This window comes from Brassica napus, chromosome A5, assembly GCF_020379485.1.
Source record: "Brassica napus cultivar Da-Ae chromosome A5, Da-Ae, whole genome shotgun sequence".
NCBI classification, from domain to species: domain Eukaryota; kingdom Viridiplantae; phylum Streptophyta; class Magnoliopsida; order Brassicales; family Brassicaceae; genus Brassica; species Brassica napus.
Genome location: NC_063438.1, coordinates 27,533,177 through 27,557,626, shown reverse-complemented (window position 1 = coordinate 27,557,626; position 24,450 = coordinate 27,533,177). Strand labels below are relative to the sequence as shown.

The 24,450-nt window shown below is 35.3% G+C and overlaps 6 protein-coding genes and 1 long non-coding RNA gene across 11 annotated transcripts; 4 read left to right on the top strand and 3 right to left on the bottom strand.

The window, feature by feature from the left end:
- On the bottom strand, window positions 1-2,932 carry LOC106407842 (probable methyltransferase At1g29790). The gene is made up of 2 exons (XM_048780148.1): window positions 1,679-2,932; window positions 1-1,563 (listed from the first exon to the last, which is right to left on the bottom strand). Exon 2 carries the CDS (start codon window positions 1,520-1,522, stop codon window positions 128-130), a length of 1,395 nt encoding a protein of 464 aa, XP_048636105.1. The 5' UTR covers window positions 1,523-1,563; window positions 1,679-2,932; the 3' UTR covers window positions 1-127.
- Window positions 2,933-3,168: 236 nt separating this feature from the next.
- Window positions 3,169-8,465, top strand: LOC125574947 (sugar transporter ERD6-like 12). 2 transcript variants are annotated; one of them, XM_048780150.1, is made up of 17 exons: window positions 3,169-3,619; window positions 5,273-5,335; window positions 5,538-5,627; window positions 5,740-5,799; window positions 5,897-5,962; window positions 6,076-6,141; window positions 6,218-6,293; window positions 6,409-6,473; window positions 6,539-6,631; window positions 6,747-6,827; window positions 6,936-7,020; window positions 7,093-7,136; window positions 7,210-7,272; window positions 7,458-7,571; window positions 7,777-7,836; window positions 7,943-8,057; window positions 8,228-8,465. In XM_048780150.1, the coding sequence occupies exons 1-17, from the start codon at window positions 3,491-3,493 to the stop codon at window positions 8,278-8,280; spliced, it is 1,323 nt and encodes a 440-aa protein (XP_048636107.1). In that variant the 5' UTR covers window positions 3,169-3,490; the 3' UTR covers window positions 8,281-8,465. The 2 variants fall into 2 exon arrangements, with proteins under 2 accessions (XP_048636107.1, XP_048636106.1); XM_048780149.1 differs by having other exon boundaries at window positions 8,162-8,465.
- A 35-nt stretch (window positions 8,466-8,500) lies between these two features.
- Window positions 8,501-10,110, top strand: LOC125609139 (psbP domain-containing protein 7, chloroplastic-like). The gene is made up of 3 exons (XM_048780151.1): window positions 8,501-8,847; window positions 8,944-9,154; window positions 9,647-10,110. The coding sequence occupies exons 1-3, from the start codon at window positions 8,529-8,531 to the stop codon at window positions 9,957-9,959; spliced, it is 843 nt and encodes a 280-aa protein (XP_048636108.1). The 5' UTR covers window positions 8,501-8,528; the 3' UTR covers window positions 9,960-10,110.
- A 419-nt stretch (window positions 10,111-10,529) lies between these two features.
- On the top strand, window positions 10,530-15,493 carry LOC106453048 (acyl-CoA-binding domain-containing protein 4). 2 transcript variants are annotated; one of them, XM_048778924.1, is made up of 18 exons: window positions 10,530-10,843; window positions 11,190-11,260; window positions 11,611-11,674; window positions 11,770-11,841; window positions 11,959-12,150; window positions 12,252-12,329; window positions 12,458-12,565; window positions 12,737-12,803; window positions 12,896-12,957; window positions 13,234-13,373; window positions 13,514-13,640; window positions 13,726-13,840; window positions 13,948-14,036; window positions 14,208-14,291; window positions 14,377-14,559; window positions 14,691-14,837; window positions 14,930-14,989; window positions 15,062-15,493. In XM_048778924.1, exons 1-18 carry the CDS (start codon window positions 10,685-10,687, stop codon window positions 15,242-15,244), a joined length of 2,001 nt encoding a protein of 666 aa, XP_048634881.1. In that variant the 5' UTR covers window positions 10,530-10,684; the 3' UTR covers window positions 15,245-15,493.
- A 1,175-nt stretch (window positions 15,494-16,668) lies between these two features.
- On the bottom strand, window positions 16,669-17,942 carry LOC125609140. 3 transcript variants are annotated; one of them, XR_007339599.1, is made up of 3 exons: window positions 17,563-17,942; window positions 16,980-17,465; window positions 16,669-16,883 (listed from the first exon to the last, which is right to left on the bottom strand). XR_007339599.1 is itself a non-coding variant. In XM_048780153.1 (3 exons), the coding sequence occupies exons 1-2, from the start codon at window positions 17,863-17,865 to the stop codon at window positions 17,109-17,111; spliced, it is 660 nt and encodes a 219-aa protein (XP_048636110.1). In that variant the 5' UTR covers window positions 17,866-17,942; the 3' UTR covers window positions 16,669-16,883; window positions 17,095-17,108. The 3 variants fall into 3 exon arrangements, 2 of the variants coding, with proteins under 2 accessions (XP_048636110.1, XP_048636109.1); XM_048780153.1 differs by having other exon boundaries at window positions 17,095-17,465; XM_048780152.1 differs by lacking the exon at window positions 16,669-16,883 and having other exon boundaries at window positions 16,942-17,465.
- A 244-nt stretch (window positions 17,943-18,186) lies between these two features.
- LOC125609141 lies at window positions 18,187-19,972 on the top strand. The gene is made up of 2 exons (XR_007339600.1): window positions 18,187-19,283; window positions 19,558-19,972. It is a non-coding gene; the product is annotated as an uncharacterized LOC125609141 (long non-coding RNA).
- A 1,017-nt stretch (window positions 19,973-20,989) lies between these two features.
- Window positions 20,990-24,270, bottom strand: LOC106453050 (formin-like protein 11). The gene is made up of 4 exons (XM_013895272.3): window positions 22,768-24,270; window positions 22,496-22,686; window positions 21,942-22,177; window positions 20,990-21,862 (listed from the first exon to the last, which is right to left on the bottom strand). The coding sequence occupies exons 1-4, from the start codon at window positions 24,084-24,086 to the stop codon at window positions 21,143-21,145; spliced, it is 2,466 nt and encodes an 821-aa protein (XP_013750726.2). The 5' UTR covers window positions 24,087-24,270; the 3' UTR covers window positions 20,990-21,142.
- Window positions 24,271-24,450: the final 180 nt, after the last annotated feature.

Sequence of the window (24,450 nt, the reverse complement as noted above, 5' to 3'; positions counted from 1 at the left end):
TAATCCTCAACTAGTAAAAATCAAACAGAGCTGGGAATATTATAATTGTTTTCAAATTAAAACAAAGATTAGACAATCAAATGAATTAGAATGTCTGATACAAACATATAAGCTTAAACTTGTGTAGTTAGATTGCACGAGGAGGTTTCTCAAGCAATGCAGAGAGATAAACCTCATCCTTTGACTTAGGCGAAATAGCCCACTTGTGTTTCTTGTACCTAAACTGCAAAAACATGTACATATAGTCATCAAGATCCTTCTTCTTACAGAAGAATCTATCAATCCACAGCAACCCACCCGGTCTCAGCACTCTATCCCAATCATACAACACGAAATCCATCAGAAGAAGATCGATCCAACCGTCCATTAACCCAGCAGTATGAATCATATCCATAGTGTTGTCGAAAAACGGCAGCCTCTGGTTCAAAGAGATGTACAAAGGGACCAAACCTCGCAGCGCAATCATCTCACTGAAAGGAGCTCCCAAGTTGAGAGCAGTAGTGACAATAGTCACATTCTTCTCTCTCATTCTCGCTGCAAATGTTCCTGTCCCAACACCAACATCCAAACCAATCCTAATCTCACCTGGCTTCACTCGCAGAACATCATCAATCTTGAAATCAGCTAACAGAGTGCTGTTCTTGACCCATTTAGTACTCTCTTTCTCCATCTCAAAACATCCAGTGCATTTTGTGTAACCCCTTTTAGGGTTTTTACTTGACAAGCACGCAAAGTTCCTGCACTGGTAATTCCCCCACCTCACGTTTCTATCATCAGGAAGCTTCCATAACGACTCGTTGATGGGATAAGGCTTCTGGTAAGTCATTGATGCTCTTGTCAAGCACCGTCTCCTAGGCAAGGGGTCACACCCGTTAACCATAAGCTTCTGTGCTAAGCTCCAATCATCATCACAATACGCTCCAACGTCATAGTCCATGTACTTCTCTAGCTCCGTCTTCATCAACACACAAGCATGACCTATTGTGTTGTAAACTCTCTCAGTTCCAAACATGTTCATCTTCCCAACATGATTCTCCTTTGGGGTTATGTACTTCCTTATCTCCTCTATTAGAAACTTGTTGATCAAGGGATCTTCTTTCTCCGTTGAGTTTCTGATTCCTTGAGGGTTTGGTAAGCGGATTTGCCTTAACCCTATGTGAGCGTGATAAAACGGCTTCATTACTTCTTCCTCAAGAAACTTCTTCATCTCTTTTTTGCTTCCCTCTTTGCTCTTCTCCATTTCCTTTACCGTCTTCTCTAGCTTGTCGTACAAGTTATCCATCTTTTCGAGGACTTCATCGACGCGATCGTGCAGCGCCTTTAGGTCGAATCCTTCGTTGTTGTTGACTTGTTTGATTGTGTAGATGGTGCGGCAAATGTCTTCATTGTGCAAGAAGTAGCCAGCGGAATGGAATCTATAGAGACATGAGAGGCTCACAGTGATCACTACTAACCCTAGGATCAGTTGTAATCCTGCCATTAACCTTCCTAATCTCCATCTCGGCAAACAAGATCTCCCCATAAGAAAACTAAGTTCTTTCAGTGATTGGCTCTAATCTTAACCTGAGTAAAACAGAGGAAAATGTAAATCTAAGACATAAGTTAAGTCCAAGAGTCCTATCTAAGAACATTGGAAAGAATGTGGACAGAAGTGAGAGGTAAAGAGAAACATTATTACCAGATAAGAAGAGATGTTCGTCCTTGATGTTTTGATGGAAACCTTTCCTCTTTGGTTTCTCCAAGAAAAGTTGAAGATGTTCATGAGTTTGCTTTTGCAACCTCTAAAGTTAAAAACGCTATTTGAGATCCGAGAGCTGCGGGGGAAAAGAGTGTTATTGTGTCTGCTTGGAGAAGTAAAGAGCTGGAGATACTTTAAGCTGAAGCCTAATGTTGACTGCTAGCTCTTTTTAGGACAAGATCCACTAAGTGACTTCTCTTGCACCAACGTGCCTAATCCCTTAATCTCCGGTGTGCAAAAGTCAACCATACGTATACAGTGTACCCACGTGCCTAATGTATGTATACATGTATGCACTTTTAATATTTTCTTGGAAGAAAATTTCGTCAAATTTTTAATTAACTGATAAAAATATACTCTCTCCGTTCTAAATTTTTTTGGAGTTTTCACATTTTTTAAAAATATAATAAATGTTTACAATTTAATTTACAATTTATTTTTCAATACATTTTCTAATAACTATACACTAATAAAATTTTAATCAAATTCATAGTTAATGTTTCTCAAAAGTATACAAAAATACTTTAGAAAATCTATTTTTGTAGAACAAGAATAATCTCTAGAAAATTTTACTTTTGGAAATAGATGAATTAATATTTACAAATTTTGGTATTAACAACTGACCGGAATCTGGTGAAACCGAACCAAATTAACATTCTCTCTGTTTCGAAAAAATATCATGTTTTAGAAGAAAAAAAGTCATTTCAAGAAGATATATTTTAACATTTTCAATATATTAGCTAATGGTAAATTTTGAATTTTAAAAACAATAATTGTGTTTAACTGAAATTATGTTGGTTAAAAATAATATGAAATATTTAATTGCAAAAAAATACATTGATAGTCAAAATTAATATATTTTAATATATTTTAAAATTTTAAAATGTACTTTTTTTGAAACAGAGAGAATATTTAATAATTAGGTGGGATTTCAATTGCATTTCTTGATAGACTTGTTGTGTGTTGCGTCTTGGTTCAATGAATCAAGCTATTGAAAACTTGGTGTTGGCGTTCTCTTAACACTTTCACCCAAAAAAAAAAACTTGGCGTTTCAACATATGAGGGTCAAAGTTTTACTGATGAAAACTAAGATTGAATTGCGTTAACTTCTATCCAACCGATCGGAGCGACGTACGCCATAAATGCTAAGTTCAATCCAAGACTCTAATTAAAAGTCACATATATATACTTGTTACGTGAATATCTCAAACTCTATATATAGATTGAGTGACTCGATGGTTTTCTCTTCCTTTACGTTACTCTTCACGAAACTGTTAACATTTGATTTATTCGACTCTTACGGTGTCTCAAGTTGATATCTTCTCGTCTTGTAGTCAATAAATTAGCAACTTGATACAATCTATTATGGAACAACGTTATTTACTTGCACCAAAAAACAACGTTATTCAAATATTTAGATGAGCTAATAGTTATTGTAGCCAAAACAAACTAAAGCCGTAGACCAGAAAATAACCCAAGAATGTGTCAGAATGTATGCTCGTTATTGGTTGATACAAACAATGAACATGAACCTAGACACAATATTAGGTAGATACGTCTACATCACAACATAGCATGATATTTCTATTTGTTTTCATCTTGGTCCATGGTTAACCAATACTAGTTAGTTTTTATCAATATATAGATAAGGAAAGAACACATTCATCTCCTCAAAATTTTCTCTCTTTTTTTTCTCTCCCGCACGAAATTTTTGTCTGTTGTTCTGGTTCCTAGGGTTTTGAGTTGAAGAAAATGGCGGGAGATAATAATATGGAGAAAGGATTACTACTGGCAAATAAGGAAGAGACGGCAAGAACAACTCTGCTTCTTGTCTTCTCCACCTTCATCATTGTCTGCGCCTCTTTCACCTTTGGCGTTTCCGTATGTTCCCATCTCTCTTTATTTCTCTCTATATCTATCTATCTTTCTATATATGTATGTATGCAAGCTCTTATTAGAACCAAAGCGTTAGCCGCGTGGTCACTTTTTCAACTGTTAGCGTAGTTAGTGGATGTACGTACGTATATTTTTTGGATTCGTTAATGCAAAAAGAACTAAAACCAAACATTCCCCAAACTTTGGTTATAAAAATCCGAGTTTCAATCAGAGCCGTGACTTATTCTACTTGTGTCTATATCAGCCGTGTAGGATAGGGAACAATATTTCTACTTGGATCGATTAGTGAATTCATATAGTAAAATTGAAAACAAGATAGAAAGAATAAAAAAAGAAATATGTTTTTTTTTTCTTGTCAACATGCATATATATATATATATAAATTAATTAAAAGGGTTTAGAAATCTAAATCATATTGCATCTACAGATATAATATATATATAGTTTACAAAGTCTAGCACTCGTTGCTAAGAGCATCATTAACGGTTAGAATCTGTGACAATTTCTAAAAAAAATAAAAAAAATATATAATTATAATTATTTTAGGTTTTTAAAACCGGTTCAAACATTGTTTAATTGACAGTTGTCTTATAAACTTAGTAAGTGGTTCTTAGGCCATGATTATCGTCGTCCCCAAACCAGTTTTTTAAAGAGTGGGTCCCGCGGATTTTACTAAAACCGGTCACAGAAGTTGCAATATAAGAATCTTTTTTGTCTTGTTTCTTGTACTGTTTGCGGATCCCACTAACACGTGGTAGCCTGTGATTGATTCTTTTTTTTTAAGGAATCAGACAAAACAGAAAAAAAAATTTAGAAACACAAACCAGTTTTAGCGATAATGGTGTTCTTAAATCTCTTAGATTGGAACTTTTGTATGTTCTCTCCTAATTTTGTTAATTTTTCTTTTATTTTAAATAGTAAGAACCCTTGTTAAGTAACCAAAAAGAGAAAAAGAAATCTTACGTGTTTGGTTGTCTTGTTATCTTATACGGATATACCGACACCTTGGGTTGCCAATGCCAGCTCCCATCGTCTCGTTCATTAATAGTCTTTGGAGTTGAAGGAATTTTCAAAATAAACCAATCAAACATTATTATTTATGTGTGGTTCCACCAAATCCAGTATTGGGCATAGACAAGTTAAACATTGATCTATAATCTCTAAAACTAAAAAATAATTTGCTTAAACATAAGTTTTCAAATATAATATTTTATTAATATTTTTTCTTATAACCTCCTGAATAATTAGGATCAATCCTAGACCACAATTCTAATCTATTAAATTATTGAAGCTATACTATTTAGTATTTACGGTAACAACATATATATGCTTATACACCAACTTTGTGCTAGAATTACATTTGTGAAAATTAACAGGTTTAGAGTGTTGCATCGATTTATGTTTTTGGTTATGCATTAAAATTACTAACTTTTCAGAAGTAACCTAAATATTGACTTTTTTACCGAATTCAACATAGGTTTTTTTTTTTGACAAAAGTTCTTTTTTTGTCAAGGTGACAAAAGGTTTTCAACATACGTAAACTATAGGTCAACTCGTGGTGGTTTTGCAAATAAAACGAGTCACGCTTGTATCTTGTTATATTCGTATACTTTACTTGATTCATTTTATGGTATACAGGTGGGATATACTGCAGATACAATGTCCTCCATTATGACAGACTTGGACCTTTCTCTAGCACAAGTGAGTACATGTTTAATTATATCTAACTAGTAAAAAAAGTTGGGATAAACGAAAAATAACATTTACATATATTTGGTGAAAATTGAAATTGATACTTACATGACAAAATATAAAACGATCATGTTTTTAGAAAAAAATAAAAATAAAATGATCATAAAAATCCATTTACCTCTCTTATTAATATATCTGTTGAAAAGTACAGTTTTCACTGTTTGGTTCACTCATGACATTTGGAGGAATGATCGGTGCCATATTCAGCGCCAAAGCTGCATCTGCCTTGGGTAATAAAATGGTTAAGTATCTACTATTCTGAAAATCACCCTTTTATTTCTTACATGTTTGTTATATATGCCTCTTAACTATTATAACTTAAATACTAAAACACCATCGTTTTATTTTCTTAGACGTTGTGGCTTGCCGATTTATTCTGCATAACTGGTTGGCTTGCAATTGCACTAGCCAAGGTTTCCTCATAACTCATCTAATATTCTTACTTACTACTTTTGAAAGCTTAATAAACTTATATATACATTTATCACCGTTTTATTTGCTTGGCTACAGGATATCGTTTTGCTCGATTTAGGAAGATTTTTTGTTGGAATTGGAGTTGGTCTCATTAGCTATGTGGTAAAAGAAACTTCTCTGACTTAACAAAAAAAAAACACTTATCTAAGCAATGAAAAGAATCTCTAGCCCTGACCATTAAATATTCTAATTTTCTTGAATTGAAAATTGTATAGGTTCCTGTGTATGTTGCAGAGGTAACACCCAAGCATATTAGAGGCGCTTTTACATTTAGCAATCAGGTAATGTACCAATTCAAAGCTCGAGGTTTAGATATAATCATTTTTATATCTGAGTTATAATTTCAATACTTTTCAGTTGTTGCAAAACTGTGGAGTAGCAATCGCATATTACTTTGGAAATTTCTTGTCATGGAGAAGTCTAGCCTTAATCGGTGATTTATTCACCTTCGAGTTTCATCTTTATTCATTCACCTTCGAGTTTCATTTTTCCATGATTATTTTATCATAAGAAATTTATTTATCTGACTAAATTTTTTTTCCAACCAGGTATTATTCCATGTGGGATACAAGTTATTGGTTTGTTCTTCATACCTGAGTCTCCAAGATGGCTGGTTAGTCATATAACTTAAGCATATGCTACTTAAGCACACAACATTAATGGAAGTATTTTTTATAGGCGAAAAAAGGTCGCGATGAAGAAGTTGAAGTTGTTCTTCAAAAATTAAGAGGGAAAGGACACGATATTATGTTAGAAGCTCGCGCAATCAAGGTATCCATACATATAATCATTACTTTTGGAATCACTTTATATTCATCCACACCAAAGTTTCTTTTTGTTTCACGTAAATATATATTCTCACATATTTCAGAATTAACTTTTGTAGATTTCCGTAGAAGTTTCAAAACAAAATTCGAATACCAGCATTCGTAGTCTTTTCAGAAAGAGATATGCTCATCAACTTACGGTAAGAAATTTTGTTTTCATTCGTTCAAAAATATATATTAAATATTTGGATATAACGTCTGTAAAACATTATTAAATTTTGTTTGGATTCGTCTAATTATATGTTCAGATCGGCATAGGTTTGATGCTTCTGCAACAATTATGTGGAATGTCAGGAATAGGCTCTTATGGAAGCACTCTTTTTGAACTTGGCGGTAAAAATATAATCTATTATGTTCTTAGATTTTAATAGATAATATTTTAAATTTAACACTTTTATTTTCCAGGATTTCCTGCTCGGATTGGGATGACGGTGTTGTCTCTTATCGTCGTACGTATAATAAATCTTAATTCGGGTATTTCTCACACCGTAACCCTAATATCTTATCAACGTTCATGCATAGGTACCAAAATCTTTACTGGGTTTAATCCTCGTGGATCGCTGGGGGAGACGACCACTTCTTATGGTTAGAAACTTTTTGATTTTTTGTTTGTTTGTTCATATTAGAGCTTTGGTTTAATAATCTTGCATGCCCAGCGTTATGGTGCTTATAGTTTTTCTTAACCTCAAGTGATCGCGTAGCTGCCTAAACGGCTAACCAGTCGATTTTCTGCAATAATTAAATATAGATTTAATGAATTGAATTTGCAGGCTTCAGCATTTGGATTATGCTTAAGCTGTATTACATTGGCGGTAGCTTTTGGAGTTAAAGATGTTCCCGAGATTCAAAACATTACTCCAGTTTTCACTTTCATCGGAATATTGGTAAGTTCTTCACAATTTGATTTTTGGTTTAATTGATAGTTGGTACATTCTATTTAACTGTATCATATAGTTTGTCAAAAGAAAACTTAAATTCATTTAATTTGTATTATATCAAAGTATACTTACACAAACTGTATTCTATGATTTTTAATCAATTATTGTTAATTTGTCAAAATGTAAAGATATAACCATTTATATTCTACAGTCATTCACGATGATGTTTGCATTTGGAATGGGAGCGTTGCCATGGGTTATAATGTCTGAGGTGATTCTTTTTTCTTTGTGGAGATTATTTCTCATTTTATCCAAATAATATAAATGGCATATATTTTTAATTATTATATGTCTAATTGTTTTAATTTTGTTGGCAGATATTTCCAATGGATATAAAGGTGTTAGCAGGGAGTTTAGTGACCATAGCCAATTGGTTCACTGGTTGGATTGCCAACTATTGTTTCAATTTTATGTTGGTTTGGAGCCCAGCCGGTAAGTAACCTAAACGTATATATGTTTTTGGTTTTCTTCGATTTAGTTATTTAAATGAAGTAATATGGCTAAAATTTATTAACCTTTGTTTAAATAACTTGTAGGAACTTTTATTATATCAGCAATAGTTTGTGGAGTAACAATTGTATTCACGTGGTGTTTGGTGCCAGAGACTCAAGGATTAACTTTAGAAGAAATCCAACTATCATTTGCTAGTACTTAATTAGAATTATAGTAAGTATATGTATAAATGTTGATTTATACTTCTTGCTCCACACCTATTCATTCATTTCAGTGCAAAGTTCCTACTTCCTAGAGTTTGATTGAATTTATTATCTTCTTTTTGTAACAAAACATGATATTATGTTTTAAATCACTGTCGAATGTAAAACGCTGTCGTTTAACAACTAGCTCCGTAAGTGATAAGAAGTCTGCAACACTCGATGACATCCTTAAAAGAACGGACAAGAAATGTCTCTAAAACTTTACTTCTCTCTTCACTCATCATCACTCAAAAATGCCAAACCCTCCAGCATTTTGATCGCTCAACAATCCCCCGGTGACCGGAAAACCTCCCCGGCCGAGGAGTTCTCTCCCCTTGCTGAGAAGTTCAACCGGCGGCTACTTCTTGGTATAGGCTCGTCCTCTGTGCTCGCCATCGGTGCGAACTTCGGAGGAGTCACGAGCTTTGTACTCGGTTTATCGCCGGAGTTCGGCCGGAACCTGAAACTCGACGTAGTTTATCCCATCAGTGGTTATAGAAGATGTATGGACACGGTTGAAGGGTTCGGTTAGCAAGTCCTCTCTCTTAACACTTATTTATTTACTCCTCATCAAATTTAATAATCTTTATATTTTAATGATAATTGTTATGTTACAATCATAGAGTTTATATATCCGTCTACGTGGGTTGGAGACCAGACACTCTTATATAGAGCCGCGGAGAAGTCAGAGCGGGAGACTTCTCTAGACCTTCCTCCGGCTAGAAACCTTCGCCGGAAAAACGTCAATGAACCGGTTGTTGCATTTGGACCACCCGGTTCGACCGGAGAGCTCAATGTCAGTGTTATTGTCTCCCCTGTCTCACCCACTTTCTCGTAAGTAAACACATCATTCCTAGATATTTTCGGGTAGCATCATCATGAGTAGGTAATTACGTTCATTGTTTATATGGTTACTAGTATGTGACAATATTGGTATAAAAGATTTAGCTAACTAAACTTTGAGCTAAAATAAATACTTTGAGCTAGCTAAAATAGTTATAGTTCCATTTCACATGGTTCAGGTTGTAATCTTTAGTTTTGATCAAGAGAGTTTTGTAAATGTGTAAATCTAGTAAATGTTCGAAAATAATCAAATATGAACACATTCTCTAGTACTTTTTATCTGTCACATAAGTTGGTCTAGACACCCTATTAGCTACGTACGAGTGTTAGGATCTATCATGTAGCAGCACCTAGGCCGATTTTTAGAGCATCCATGTTTTCATGTCGTATAAGACAATGAAACAAACAATTAGCATTCTATTTCACGAAGTGAAAGCTATGGTTATGACTTATGAAGGTTTTTGTATTGTTTGCGATATATAGAATTGAAGCATTTGGAGGGCCAAAGGAAGTAGGAGAAGCGATAGTGAGAACAGTGACAAGATCTGGTCAAAGAACAGATTTAAAAGGAACTTTGCTGGAAGCAAACCTCAGACAAGATTCTGAGAGAAACTTGAAGTACTATGAGTTGGAATTCAAAGTCGAATCAACAACTTTCCGGCGGCATAACGTGGCTGTATGTTGCGCTAATGGTGGCCGGCTCTATACTCTGAATGCTCAGGCTCCAGAGTCTGCTTGGTCAGAGTTAAAAGAAGAGTTTCATACTATTGCTAAATCATTCAATATCATTTCTTAAATGTGAAAAGAAAACAAAACACTAGAAAGAAGGCTTATTTTGTTTGTTTCATTATCATCATTGGGAACTCATGATTTCTATTTTTTAGACACATGTTCAAAGGTTCTAAATTATACACTATTCGTTTCAAAAAAAAATGTATGTTTTGGGATTTCACACATATTTAAAATATATGTTAAATTTTGATTATAAATACATTTTATGATTAACTATTTCTATAAATTTTAGTTAATCAAAATTTACTAAACACAAATAATTTCTTTCAAAGTTAAAATTATCTTTATTACTTTGAAAAATATGCATTGAAAATATAAATATATTTTAACCAATTTTTTTGTTTAAATAGATCATTTTGAAATGAAGAGAGTATTTTAACTAGTGAATAGTGACTTACCATGTCATGTGTTTTAAAAAACGTGATTTTTTTGGTTAATGACATGATTTGTGGACGATTAAGATAAAAAAAAAAACGAAGTGACAATAAAAAGAGAGCGTGTGAGAAAATATGATTATGTCGTCTTGATCGTGCCGCTAATATAAACACTGCATCTCATTTATAGTTTTCGATTAATTAAAATTAAATATTTTAAAATTATAGTAAAAAATAAACTTTGAATCTGTAAAAGGAAACTAGAAAACACCAATCGCTGCTCTTCTTCGGCTTTCTCCATCATCTCCGATCAAATCAAATCCGACGGTCCAAGTCTCAGAGAAGAGGTGACAAAATGGCTATGGCTAGAGCAACATCTGGCCCCGCCTACCCGGAGAGGTTCTACGCCGCCGCGTCTTACGCCGGATTCGACGGATCTGAATCGTCGGCGAAAAACGTCAGCTCGAAATTCTCCAATGACACTGCACTGCTTCTCTATGCGCTCTACCAGCAGGTCAAGGCTCTTTCTCTCTTCCATTGCTAACCTCACGATTGTTGATTTCACGAGATCTGGTGGTTTCCTTCGTTTGATTCGTCGATTCGTATCCCTCTCGTCGAGATTTTATCAGATTTTTCAAAATGACGCAATTCGCCTGTATGACTTAGCTTGATCGTCTTCTCGATCTTTGTTGCCTGAGATTTGATTATCGATTTGATGGAAAACGTGATTGTGATACTGTTTTAGTAATCAGATCTCGTGGATCGTTCGTCGTTCAATTAGATCTTTAATTTGGTTTTGTAACTTGATATGTGACTAGGCTCAGTGTTGATGATCTCTTTGGATTTAACAATGTATACAGGCTACCGTAGGACCATGCAACACTCCGAAACCTAGCGCGTGGAGACCAGTGGAGCAAAGCAAGTGGAGAAGGTTAGATTCGGTGTCTGCCTTGAGTGTTAGGAAGAAGCTTTGTGGTGGATGTAATTAGGAGATGCCTTAGGTTTCATCAGTTATTAGAGAAGAAAAAATCTAGATGTCTCATGAATCATAGAAACTGAGTCTTCTTGATGTAAGCTGCTAGGAAAAAAAAGGTAGAAATGCAGGATTTGTATGTGATTTGGTATGCATTTGAAAATCGTGCGTCATGTTGAGGAAAGTGATTAAATGTGATTGTTACTGCTTAGGATCTTTTTTGTGAAAAATAAGCATTTGTTTTTGTGAACTATCGTGGGAGAAATATATGTCTAATGTTCTGAATCATTTCCATCATCTTTGCTTAGTTGGCAGGGGCTCGGAACCATGCCTTCCATGGAGGCAATGCGTCTCTTTGTGAAAATTCTGGAGGTAAACCACAGAGACTTCTATGTCTAATTTTTTTAGACTTTACTGGAGAGTGGTGGTGTAGGCTTGATTTCTTCCTTATTGCTCACTTAAATCAGGAAGACGATCCTACCTGGTATTCGAGGGCGTCTAAAGATATCCCAGATCCTGTGGTAGATGTCCAAATCAATGTGAGTTTTGTATCTCATGGGATTATGTGTTCAAAACATGGGAGATATTAAAATATATAATTTGCTTCGTGAAGGAGGTGTATTTGACTCTTATAGTGCATTTATTCTCTGTAGCAGGCAACAAAAGATGAGCCTGTTGTTGAGAATGGGAACTCATTTAGCGAGACAAAGACAATTTCTGCTGAGAATGGAGGTTTGGCAGAAACTCAAGACAAAGATGTAGTCTCGGAAGACCCAAATACTGTTTCTGTATATAACCAGTGGACTGCACCCCAAACATCAGGTCAGCGGCCAAAAGCCCGTTATGAGGTAATATTTCTTCTCTCTCTTTTGGAAGAAATGTAAAAGGTCGTGTCATTCATGTATCATCTCTAATTTCTAAGTCTTTTTGTTTATTGTATTTGTTTCAGCACGGAGCAGCAGTTATTCAAGATAAGATGTATATATATGGTGGAAATCACAATGGCCGTTACCTTGGTGATCTTCATGTAAGCAACTCATATAATTCAGAAGCATAAGCTGATAATTAATTGAAGGATTCAGTTTCATTTTAGCCTAACGTTGGCATACCACTTCCGCTAACAATTCTTTAGCATGTCTTCTGCTGAATATACAGGTTCTAGATTTAAAAAGTTGGACTTGGTCAAGAGTTGAAACCAAGGTTGCAACTGAATCAGAGGAAACCTCTCCAACCTTACTATCTCCTTGTGCTGGTCATTCTTTGGTTAGTTTTTAACTTCTTGCCTTTTGTTTTGGTTTCTACCTTTTGGCTTTCCGGACTAGAAATATTCAGAACAGCGGTTCAGCTAAGAAAATAGTCTCTTCGTGAAATCCACTTGCAATATTAGTTTGTAACAAGACTTTTGTTTTCCATGCCTTTTTTGTTATTTTGTAGATACCGTGGGACAACAAATTGCTGTCCATCGGTGGTCATACTAAGGATCACTCAGAATCTATGCAAGGTAAGCGTTTATTTACCTTCGGAGACAGTTATTTGAAGGAGCTTTCTGGAACTTTATTCTTACAATCAATTATCTGCTGTTTCCTATCGCAGTGAAGGTCTTTGATACCCATACCTCTACATGGTCAATGTTGAAGACATATGGAAAACCACCGGTATATATTCACTTCTCGCATGTTATTTCATTTGTTTTCGTCACCTCACCTTTGCATGGAAATATTCCAGTCTTCTAAACACTTATTTTCTCGCCATCAAAGGCAAAAAAAAAAGAAAGAAAGCCATTTTTTTCCTCTGCTCTTCCATAATATATCTTCAGGGTTGATTTGCATCTGAATCCAAAAATTATTGATTTCGTTTTTTATTCGGAAGTTATATGTGCAGTTTGGTTTCTTTAACTGAGACTTTGTTTGTCATTTATCTCTTGCTTTCAGGTTTCACGTGGAGGCCAGTCAGTCACAGTCGTTGGTAAAACTTTGGTGATATTTGGTGGCCAAGATGCGAAGAGATCACTTCTGAACGATTTGCATGTACTCGACCTAGAAACTATGACCTGGGATGAGATAGATGCCCTGTAAGATTTTAAGATGTTTTTGCATTTTTTTCCGAAGAAGTAACCCATTTAAGAGTAGATATAACCAGGATACATTTAGAAAGACACTTGTTGTTAGTGAAAGATTTGCGATCCGGGTTTAAACTGTTGTCAACTTGCAGCGGTGTGTCTCCGTCCCCGAGGTCTGATCATGCTGCTGCAGTGCACGCAGAACGTTACCTTCTTATCTTTGGTGGGGGCTCACATGCTACATGTTTCGATGATCTGCATGTCCTTGATTTGCAGACTGTAAGTTAAGCTAAGCATATACAGTATTGTGTAGCTGTCTTTCAAACGTTCTTTGTCAGCGCCTGATATAAACTGTTACATATAGATGGAGTGGTCAAGACCAGCACAACAAGGTGAGGTACCGACTCCTCGATCTGGACATGCTGGCGTGACAATTGGGGAGAACTGGTTTATTGTTGGTGGCGGTGATAACAAGAGCGGTAGGTTTATGCATTTTTTCCTTGGGAATTGTGAAAAAAATGATATTTGCTTGGCTTTTTCAATTTCGTGTTGACTAATTGTGCTGCAACCTGGTAAATAACTGTAGGGGCATCTGAAAGTGTTGTACTAAACATGTCAACTCTTACATGGTCGGTAGTGGCTTCAGTTCAAGGACGTGTACCTCTTGCTAGCGAGGTACTTCAATGAACATTTATTATCCATACCAATTTTCCAGATAACTAAAAACTAGTAATTTAGCCTAATCATTTCTGAAACAGGGTAGTAGCCATTTTAAGAGTCTTTGCTTATTTCGTTTTAATCTTGCAGAACTTAAGGGCTTATCTTCCTTTATTTTTTTTATGACAGGGATTAAGTTTAGTCGTTAGTTCATACAATGGTGAAGATGTGCTAGTTGCTTTTGGTGGATACAATGGACGTTACAACAACGAGGTAGAGACTATGTTGTAAATCCACAAGTTATCATTCTCTTGATTTTGCAGTCAGTTCTGCTTTTCTAATTATTCCTCGGCTTTAGGTTAATCTGCTTAAGCCAAGCCACAAATCAACACTGCAACCAAAGACACTAGAAGACCCTTTGCCAGTTAGTCTCTCTGCTGTTAACAACGCCACGACCAGAGACATCGAGTCAGAGGTTGAGGTGAGCCAAGAAAGCAGAGTGCGGGAAATTGTCATGGACAACGTTAACCCCGGATCAAAGGTATTGTCTTGTCAGAACGTCCTTCTTTATTGTGTAAATGATGTAGTACTGGGAGTGATTATAGTTACCCGAATCGGGATCATCACCACCTCTTTTCTCTTATTTTGATTTTTGGGTGATGAATAACCCAGGTTGAAGGAAACAATGAACGCATTATTGAGACTCTTAAAGCCGAGAAGGAAGAACTGGAGTTATCACTGAACAAGGAGAAGACGCAAACTCTCCAACTAAGGCAAGAGCTAGCAGATGGAGAATCACGAAATGCAGATTTGTACAAGGTAATAATAATAATAATACTTCACATAGTAACATCAGGAAGTCTCTCAGGATTTTTTTCTCTGATACATATCTTTGTGCTGACATTTTATAGGAACTTCATTCTGTCCGTAGCCAACTTGCAACCGAACAATCAAGATGCTTCAAACTGGAGGTATTAATCCACTGGATCCATCACCTAGTTAAAGCAAAACCTAACTCGATCTCCTTCCCTTTGAATCTGTAGGTTGATGTTGCGGAGCTAAGGCAAAAGCTTCAAACACTGGAAACGCTACAAAAGGAACTGGAACTCCTGCAGCGCCAAAAGGCTGCCTCTGAACAAGCCGCAATGAACGCTAAACGACAGAGCTCGGGTGGTGTGTGGGGCTGGCTCGCTGGAAGCCCTCAGGAGAAAGATGATTCGCCATGATTATTTTATTTTTCTTCCCGTATACTCGCTCCATATTTGCCTTCAACTTCAAGTAAAGAAAAATACACTATATTACTATGTATTTTTTTTTGTCCGAGTCTCACGCATGGTTTTTTCTTCCAATAAATATATCAGCACCCTTCCTTTTTGAGCTTTTAAAGTACTAATCGATGTTTTACCTTTTTATGTATTACTTATGATTCGCGTTAGTTCTCTGTAATACAAAGTATTCGTTCTCTTTTTGGAATATATGATGGCTTGTGATTAACAATTAAACCAGATTTATAGACACCAACTGTAAAATATTCTGGTTGGTTCGATGCTTATACCTTTTGAACCTCAAGATAAATCGCAGCGAAATAATTTCAAGTGACTTTGCAAAAGCTGTGAAGAAAGCTAGGGATGAATCAAGTAGAAAGTCAGTTTTTGGGATGACTTGTAAATGTAGGCTTACTAATGTTAATGGTTACTATCTTGCTGTTATTTTGGATTAGAAATAAATCAATAATCCTCAAATCTATTAGAGTAGAACCAACATAAACCAGATGTATGGTAATAATGACTAAATATGCTAATGAGAGACAGAAATAAACACATTAGTGGGATGTGAATTTCTAATGATTGTTAAAAATCTTAAATTCTAGTGTTATTGGTCTAATGGATTCTAACATTTTTACTCAAATCTAGTGTTATTGGTCTGATGATTGTTAAATGACTTACAAAATCATTTGTTATTCAAAAAGTTATTAATTTTTAATGATTCTATAATTCTATCAAATCTAGTGTTATTGGGACTTGAATTCTTAACATTTTTACTTATAAAACAAAACTTCACAAATCTTTCATATAACCTCTAGATTCTTAAAATCACTATATTAACATATTTTGAAAAAAAATTTAAATTTGAAAAACTCTTTACAACTCTTTAAATTTTAACAAATCTCTTGATTCTTACAATCAACCAACTCTACATAAATTCTACTCCTTCTAACCCCTCCTCATCATGATCCCACTAATCCCTCTTTATCATGATCTTTATCAACTAACTCTACATAAATTATCTATAACATTTGAGATCATCAAATTGACATTTTATATTTTTATAGATATCATGGTCTCAAATAGAGGGGACGGGAATTATCACGACGTAATTTGTAACCCGTATGATCCAAAATGCGTCAAACCTTGTAATCCAGAGAATCCAAATTGCGTCATGGAACAACGTGACATGGATACAAATAGAGCCGACGGGAATTATCACGACGTGGTTTGTAACCCGTATGATCCCAAATGCAATAAACCTTGTAATACAGAGAATCCAAACTGTTAATAGAAATAAAGCGTTGATAAGTTTGAACAGAGCTTATTGAATAAATATTAACGTAAATTATTCTTATGTTTGTAACTTTGTATGGCTTATCTTATGCATCAAACGTTACATTTTGATATTTATAATAGTAATATTACATACAAGAGTAATCAAAGATTATTATAATTTCTTTTCAAAAAAAAAAACAAAGATTATTATAATTTCTAAATCCACGAAATATGCAAATAGTTTAAATGTACAACATAAACAAGAAGTATTGTTGAATCTCTTTTAAATGCTCTCTTCCATCGCTTCAGTTACTCTTTTTAACTACCACATTGACAGTAAAAGGAAATCAGAAGTGAATTGTGTACCAATTGCCACTATATACGATCAAATGCTCTTCTAACCAAGTGTAGAACTTACATGTGCATCACAAATAAGAGGAAATCCATAGCAGGTTATTATTATGCTATGTTTAATAATCAACTAAAATGTGATTCTCTCTTCTAGTCCAACAAAGAGAGCTATACATTACCACCCCTGTAACCCTGTTTAATTAGGTGGTGGAGCGGGTCTGCAAAAGATGGGATAAGTGATGCCTGCAGACCAAACCACCTTAGCTTGATATTCCACGAGAGGCGCATCAGGAGAGTCAGATTCTCTTGCAGCAAAGATGATGTAGTACTTAGTTTTCGCTCCTGGGTCGAAATTAGCCCTCAATACATGCTCGAATTTCACATTCTTATTGTTTCTTCGGTTGTGTTTTTCAACACATTCACATGCCATGTCCCCGACGAACTCACGACCCGTGATACCTCCATACATTTTCGTTTCAAGATCCCGATGCGAGACTACAGCAATTCCAGACCAAGTGTACAAGGGGAGTTTACCCGATGACTCAAAGAAACCCTAAAAAAAACCCAAAATAAAAAAGGCAGTGATCTTTAGCTCTTATCCCCATGGTTTTTTTAAAAAAACATAACAAAAATGATGATATTATTACTACCTTGGTTTCGATGACCGTGCGATTGTAATAACGTGCTTTTTCCTGTAGATCCTCGTCTGAGTACTCGCTGTCGTCAGAGGGATGATATTCCCGCCCATCGAAACTATCCTTCTCCCAATATAAATCACTACCTTCCTCCTCTTCCTCCTCCTCTTCATCTCCGTCGACTTCCTCTTCGTCGGAATCCTCCTGGTCGTCTGTTTCCTCCAACTTGCGCTTCCCTAGCAAGGACGTATCAACGCCGGTGGAAGTTTCCATTGGCTCCGTCTCGATCAACGATTCCTCGCTTGATTTTGTAGCCATGTCGATTGTCAAACCCTAATTTCCCCTTACGATCCCAATTTGTTTTTTTTTTTTGTTGGTCTTTTTAAGTTGAGCTCAGAAGAAGACACATGTTTATTATGTAATAAAACAAACTTTTTAGTTTTTATCTTATTTACATAATAGTCCCTTCCTTTCTTGCATATTGACAATATAATACAATTTGAGCGGCCCAACGTCAATTGTGACTTTTTTTGGCGGTCGAAAATCGTTATTTAGTATGCAACTAATGTGATCCCTATCTATCAGATTAGTAGACTACCATGCAACTAATGTTCGAGTTTTTAACAGTTGGCATATACAATCAGGCCTGTATACAATACGAATACTCAAATATACTTTATTAAATCCCATTACCTATTTTGAAACACACAACATAGAATGATTTTTTGGAATCAAAACACGTGTTACATGATATAGGAATCTTGCTTCAGTTTGAACTTATTTGGTTTTGTTTTTTTTGTTTATCATGAAGAAAAGACAAGGCATGAAAAATGAGTTGAAGTAAATTTCTCCAAAAATCTATAGTAGTAGTCCAAGTGATCTAAATTGTGTAAGTCCCTGTGAACCAGATACTCCACATTGTGATGCTGGGATCGGAAGTAATTTTTTTAAAAATGTATATGCTTGAAAGAAAACCATAATCTGTGAATAAATCGTATTCATTACTTAAATTCCATCTAAACTCAGTGTGGATTCTTAGTTACTTGATACTTAAATCAGTGTAGTACACAAGTCTTTCTTGGACATAGAACACAGTACAAATCAAGATCGTAGATACACTACAATCATACAACAGCTTCGCTACCTCTTTTAAAGGATAGCGTCCATCGCTTCCAACCAGCACAATGGTAAGATAAAATTATCAATAATAATAATCCAAATCAAACATTTGAAAATCTCAGCAATGCAGGCTAATTATATGTGCAAAACATATATAGTATTACAGTTTTGTTTTCTTCACCTAATGTCACATATATCTAGTACAAAGATAAGACCAAAAAGTTTAGATGCACTATAATATTTGAAATTCTATATTAAATGGTGACAACTTGATATGCTTTGATATTATGGAAAGGTTGAGAATATTTGTTTATCTTATTAAAACCAAAGAGATTTTGTTGCCAAAAATGTGCCAATGAGATCTATACGGATTAGCTTATAAATTTTTGAAATGTAATAAACTTCTGTTGTCAAATTCATGGTCAAACATTTCCATATTCTAATCAAATCAAATCTAATATTAACTCTTCAAGATATCTGGTCAAGCCATAACGTACCATTGCACTATATAAAGAACGATGAAGAACTGTTAGCAAAATTATAATATTCTCTTTGGAGAATGAAGAACGTTTCCTTTAAACTTGTGTTCTTGGTTGCTCTTCTTTCTCTTGTCTTTCGTAAGTAAATAAAATCTATTTCCCAGTCTGTAGCTATTTCCGTAAACATTCTGCACTTTGTAGTTTAACACATAACGATGGAATCATATATGTTTACAAAAAGAAGAAATGATAATCTATGCAATTAAAATCCATGTTACCTTTTAAATTCATGTGATAGGTTACGATCAAGAAGTTTTACATGTGAAATCTACTGATGGAGATTAATTAGTCTTTTTGTATTTTCTTGTTTATAATTTTTTTTTGCTTGACTAACATATTATCACATTTGTAGGACAAGATCTAGTGAAGGGTAGGACATTGGTTCCAAATAGAGGCGGCGGGAATTATCACGACCCGGTTTGTAACTCGGATGATCCCAGTTGCAACAAACCTTGTAATCCAGAGAATCCAAATTGCGCCATGAAACAAGGTGACATGGATACAAATAGAGCCGACAGGAACTATCAGGACCCGCCTTGTGACCCGTATTATGATCCAAATTGCGTCAAACCCTGTAATCCAGAGAACCCAAATTGTTAATAGAAACAAGGCATTGGATAACGTCTAATATAGCTTATTTATTGAATAAATGTGAACGTGTATATTCTCAGATTTGTATGGCTTATCTTATGCATCAACAGTTACATGATATTTATAATAATAATAACTAGGTTAAAACCCGCGCCTTGCGCGGAATGAACATTATATATATAAATTATTTTATATATAATATGTTTATAACATATTATGAAATAATAAATATATATTGAATAATTAAAAATTTATTATCTACTACTTATATAATTAAATTGGTGGGAACATATAAATAAATTTTATAAATCGAAAATATTTTTTCTATTTGATAGGATATATAATTAAATTTAAATGAAAATAACATATATATGGTATATTTTAATATTAATATTTATTAGATGATGTTTTTTACTAATATTGTTTTTTATCATGTGTATCTGTTATATCAAAAAGTCTAAATTAGTGATAACAAAATTTTTACTGTGGGATTAATGGTTTAAGTAATTTATAATATTTTAAAAATATAAGTTGTCAATATTTTTTCAAATTTTTTGTCAAAAAAACATTCAAAGTAAATTTCAAAATTAAGATATTTATGTATTTTTATATGACATATAGTTTAATTTAAAATGATACATATATTTATATATCTTTTATTTTTGATAGTTATTAAATGAGACTTTCAAACTTATATTATTTTTTTAATTATTTGTATCATGTCATAACAAAAGTTTCAATCATAGATCACAAAATTTGAATGTGAAACTTTTAACAGTTTTAGTAATTTATACTCGTTTTTAAAAATTCAAAATATAATATATAAATAATTTTTTTAATTTTTATTATATGGTTACTATGATTGTTTAATTTATTTTAATAGCTTAAAATTAAACAAATATAATTATAATACACACTTATTTTTATCAAATCTTTATTATTCAAAATCATTAATTGTCATAATGAAGTACATTAATAATGTATTTATTGTGGTTTAATAAAAAACTTATTATATTTTTAAATGGACCAACCTATTTCTCTAAAGATTTTAAGAATCATTCTATTGGTGACACATGGCTACAAAAAAATGTTGTAATGTTTCTCAAATAATATATAGGGGATATTACTTAAGAGTAATCAAAGATTATTATAGTTTCAAACACACACAAAATCTTTTTATTCAAAGTAAAAAAAATACCAAAGTGGAGAAATATTATTTTAATCAAGATTTAACCATATGATACATATACAAATCCATGCATAACGATCTTCACATTACTCTGTCATCATCATAAACAACTTCATTAATAAAAAATCCTACAGAAACCAAACATTCAAACCTCTGTTCATCGAAATGGAGCCAAAGGGCTAGGGCTGTTAGGAACCCTAACACACCTCAACTCTCTACAAACTTGATCCAACATCCCAAGAAAGTCCCTAACAATCACAAAGATCCTCAACGGGTTCTTGTCATCTCCCCTTACGTCTCCATGAAAATACTCAGCGATCTCTCCAACCCTCTCCATTATCCTCTTCTCGTCTTCCCTCAACTCCTCCAAGCTCTTCTCTCCGTATCTCAAGAACGAGCTCATCGAACTAACAAACGCTCTGTTCTCTTCCTTGCTCGCTAGACACCTCAACTGCTCTAACCCGTCTCTTAGGTTTGAAACCGAGCTGACGAGTCCTTCAAGATCAATCGTTGCCGTCTTCTTCACGTTACGTAGCTCAGTGTTAAGACCCGAGACAAGATCTAGCCCCATCCTTCTGTAATCCTCCTCTTTCTCCTCGGCTGTTTTATTTTTGTTTGGTCTCTGGTTCATAATCCGTCCCATGATGCTGTCCGAAACCCTGATTCCCTCAGACCTAGATATCTCTTGCACGACGAAGTGGAGCAGAGTTGTCTTCCCATCCGTGCCCTTCACGTCAGATAGCTTGAGCAGTGCGTCAAGCTTGAAGGCTTTCGCGCCGCCGCGGATGGTTCCTACATTCATCCTGTTACCAGTCTTGAGGACAGCTTCTAAAAGCTTTAGGAATAACCTGCTTGACTTAAGCTCCTTGCAAGCTTCCTAATTAGGTTAACTTTAGTATTAATCACCCTACCTTGTAACGCAAGCAATTAACAAATGAAGATAAATGAAGTAATACCTCGAGCATTGAGAAGGAGTTTCTGAGATGAACCACTTCGTCTTCAAAAGTTTCTCTATAAAGCATTGCTTCAGCTCTTTGGAACGCAGATGGAACTCCCACAAGAGCCCTGAGAAATTTCTCAGCTGAGCCAAGCTCATCTACTGCTCCTTTGTAGCTACACAGCTTCAGCTCTTCTTCTTTAGTAGGTACCATCTTCACCAATGCTTCTAGTTGCTGTAGACACAAGCCTTCCCCTGAAACAAGAAAAACCGTTGACAATCAGACCATGTCCACACTAAGTCCTATATCTAAATAGTACTCATTCCGTTTCATATAATTATATGTACATTCTAGTTCTTTTTCATGCAAAATTAAGAAAATTACTAAATTTAATATTTTACCCCTAATTAATATATTGTTTTATTTGATTATGTTAATTAATGAGCTAACAAAACATGAATAAAATTATCAAAAATGAATTGAAGACATAACAAATTTAAAATTTTAAAATGACAATTAATATGAAACCGAAAGAGTATTAGATCGGAGGCTCCGAGCTGATCTTGCTTTACCTTTCCCCAAGGCAGAGCAGATTTGATCAGCCGTTGCGTTGAGAGCTTTCAATAGAATGGTGAAGTTCTGAAGTCTTTTAGGTTCAAGAAGGTGTTTCCCTGGTGATGGAGTCTTGCACTTCCCTTCTTCGTTCTTAGTGGAGGTTTGCATTGTGTATCCAAATAGAGACTCGATCATCTCTTCATCGAATCTGTGTCATCCACAAGACAAAATACACAATCAAACATTGTTGATTGTGGTTAAGCGACCAAAAGAAAGTTGTAAAACTTACTCAAAAGAGCTTGTTCTGATCTTATCCCAGACCATGGTTCTGTCCGGTGTAGCCCTGACTTTATCCCAATGAAGTGGTTTCAGCTTAGGCAACGGAGCTCCATCTTTACCTAACGGTGTACGTTGAGTAAAATCAAGAGACAGAGGAGGAGGAGGCGTTTTGTTCATTACTTGAGGTTGTTGTTGTAGTGACGGTGGCAGCGGCGGAGGTGGCGGAGGTGGCGGCAGAGGTTTAGAGGAAGAAGCAGAAACTTTTGCTGATAACTGCGACGAAAACGTCTGCGGTTTAGCCGTTTCAGGCGAAGACAGAGTGTGAAGAAGTCCTCTGTTTGAAAACTGCGGAAGCTGCGGTGGTGGTGGCGGCGGCGGTGGAGGTGGAGGTGGGGGATGAGATATTCCTGAGCATTCAGGAATATCTAGTTCCCGTTCTGAGAAGCGTTGAGAGGAGGATCCAATACCAGAAACAGAGGAAGAAGAAGCGTTCGAGAGTCTTGGATTTGAATACTGAGAGCCACCACCAACTGAATGAAAAGACTCTTCATCATCCTCTGAAGCAGAAACAGAGTGCTCTGTTTTTTCTTGCACCGACACAATCTCTTTAGTTGAGTAACTACTAGCATTGTCCGAATCTAATAAGATCTCCGTTTCTACGCTTCTCTTAACCTCTTCTTCACGCAACTCATCATCATTCTCCGTTTCTTTAACGAGAACAGAGCTCTGTCTCTCCAAATCGACACCAACCGAGTTTAAATACAAGAAGTCGAGAGTAGGGTTTATACTAACCTTCTGAGACTTCCTCTGTTTCCGCCTAAACGACAGCGTTTTACTGTTCTTCCTTCTGATCCTCGCGCATAAACAGAACACTCCAACTACACAAACCACGAAGCCTATCCCACAAGCCGTTGAAACGACCAGAGGTACAAAAACTCCACCTTTCTCGTGTTTTCGCCTCTGAATCTCGTGTTGTCTCGGCGGATGCGTCCGTTGAGGCAGCGGACGGCGGAGATGCGGAGGTATTGGCCGTTGGGGAGCTGGAGAGTACGCCGGAGACTCCACTGGACCACCGTTTGGAAACGGAGACGGCGAGGGAGCCGGCCAAGGAGACGCGGCGAGGTTTCTTCTCCGGGGAGTAGAGGGTTTGATCAAATCGAGTAAAGCTCGAAACTTTTCCAAAACAGTGAGTTTTTTCTTCTCGCCACCGTCTTCTCCGACGAGTTTTCCGATATGGGTCCGGTATCTCTCATCAGCAGAAATGCTACAGCATTGTAATGATATTGCCACTACAATGATCATGAGAAAGATCTGACGAAAGTAAACCATCTTTTATGCTTCTGTCTACAGATCTTTTCTTATGCAATAAAAAGGACAAATCTTCACATCTATAAATCACAAAAAGGAAACCAATTTATTATTACACTCTTTTTATTTATAAAATCTTTGGTGTTCTTTGCTTCAGACTTTAATGCTACTCCAAGGAACCCCTGAACTCTGCAACTGTAGTTGTACTGGTAATGGTCTCCATTAACTCTCTTTGCAGTGTAACACTTGCTAATTTTTGCAATTTATACCCACCAGTTTAATAATCTCTTAAATATAAAAATATCTACTTTTGTTATTAAACAAATTGAATAAATGGACTAATGTCAGTTTTAATATCATTAGATTTTGCAGTGTATTAACGTGG

What these genes read in the sequence shown, in the direction of transcription:
- LOC106407842 (XM_048780148.1), bottom strand. Translation starts at nt 1,522, where the DNA reads ATGGGGAGATCTTGTTTGCCGAGATGGAGATTAGGAAGGTTAATGGCA.
- LOC125574947 (XM_048780149.1), top strand. Translation starts at nt 3,491, where the DNA reads ATGGCGGGAGATAATAATATGGAGAAAGGATTACTACTGGCAAATAAG. An exon ending in TAGAAGCTCGCGCAATCAAG is followed by an intron (nt 6,632 to 6,746) that starts GTATCCATACAT and finishes TAACTTTTGTAG; the next exon opens with ATTTCCGTAGAAGTTTCAAA. An exon ending in CATGGGTTATAATGTCTGAG is followed by an intron (nt 7,837 to 7,942) that starts GTGATTCTTTTT and finishes TTTTGTTGGCAG; the next exon opens with ATATTTCCAATGGATATAAA.
- LOC125609139 (XM_048780151.1), top strand. Translation starts at nt 8,529, where the DNA reads ATGTCTCTAAAACTTTACTTCTCTCTTCACTCATCATCACTCAAAAAT. An exon ending in GGACACGGTTGAAGGGTTCG is followed by an intron (nt 8,848 to 8,943) that starts GTTAGCAAGTCC and finishes TTACAATCATAG; the next exon opens with AGTTTATATATCCGTCTACG. An exon ending in CCTGTCTCACCCACTTTCTC is followed by an intron (nt 9,155 to 9,646) that starts GTAAGTAAACAC and finishes TGCGATATATAG; the next exon opens with AATTGAAGCATTTGGAGGGC.
- LOC106453048 (XM_048778924.1), top strand. Translation starts at nt 10,685, where the DNA reads ATGGCTATGGCTAGAGCAACATCTGGCCCCGCCTACCCGGAGAGGTTC. An exon ending in TGGTAGATGTCCAAATCAAT is followed by an intron (nt 11,842 to 11,958) that starts GTGAGTTTTGTA and finishes TCTCTGTAGCAG; the next exon opens with GCAACAAAAGATGAGCCTGT. An exon ending in ATGTCCTTGATTTGCAGACT is followed by an intron (nt 13,641 to 13,725) that starts GTAAGTTAAGCT and finishes TGTTACATATAG; the next exon opens with ATGGAGTGGTCAAGACCAGC.
- LOC125609140 (XM_048780153.1), bottom strand. Translation starts at nt 17,865, where the DNA reads ATGGCTACAAAATCAAGCGAGGAATCGTTGATCGAGACGGAGCCAATG. An exon ending in GCACGGTCATCGAAACCAAG is followed by an intron (nt 17,466 to 17,562) that starts GTAGTAATAATA and finishes GGTTTTTTTTAG; the next exon opens with GGTTTCTTTGAGTCATCGGG.
- LOC106453050 (XM_013895272.3), bottom strand. Translation starts at nt 24,086, where the DNA reads ATGGTTTACTTTCGTCAGATCTTTCTCATGATCATTGTAGTGGCAATA. An exon ending in ATCAGAACAAGCTCTTTTGA is followed by an intron (nt 22,687 to 22,767) that starts GTAAGTTTTACA and finishes TGGATGACACAG; the next exon opens with ATTCGATGAAGAGATGATCG. An exon ending in CTGCTCTGCCTTGGGGAAAG is followed by an intron (nt 22,178 to 22,495) that starts GTAAAGCAAGAT and finishes TTCTTGTTTCAG; the next exon opens with GGGAAGGCTTGTGTCTACAG.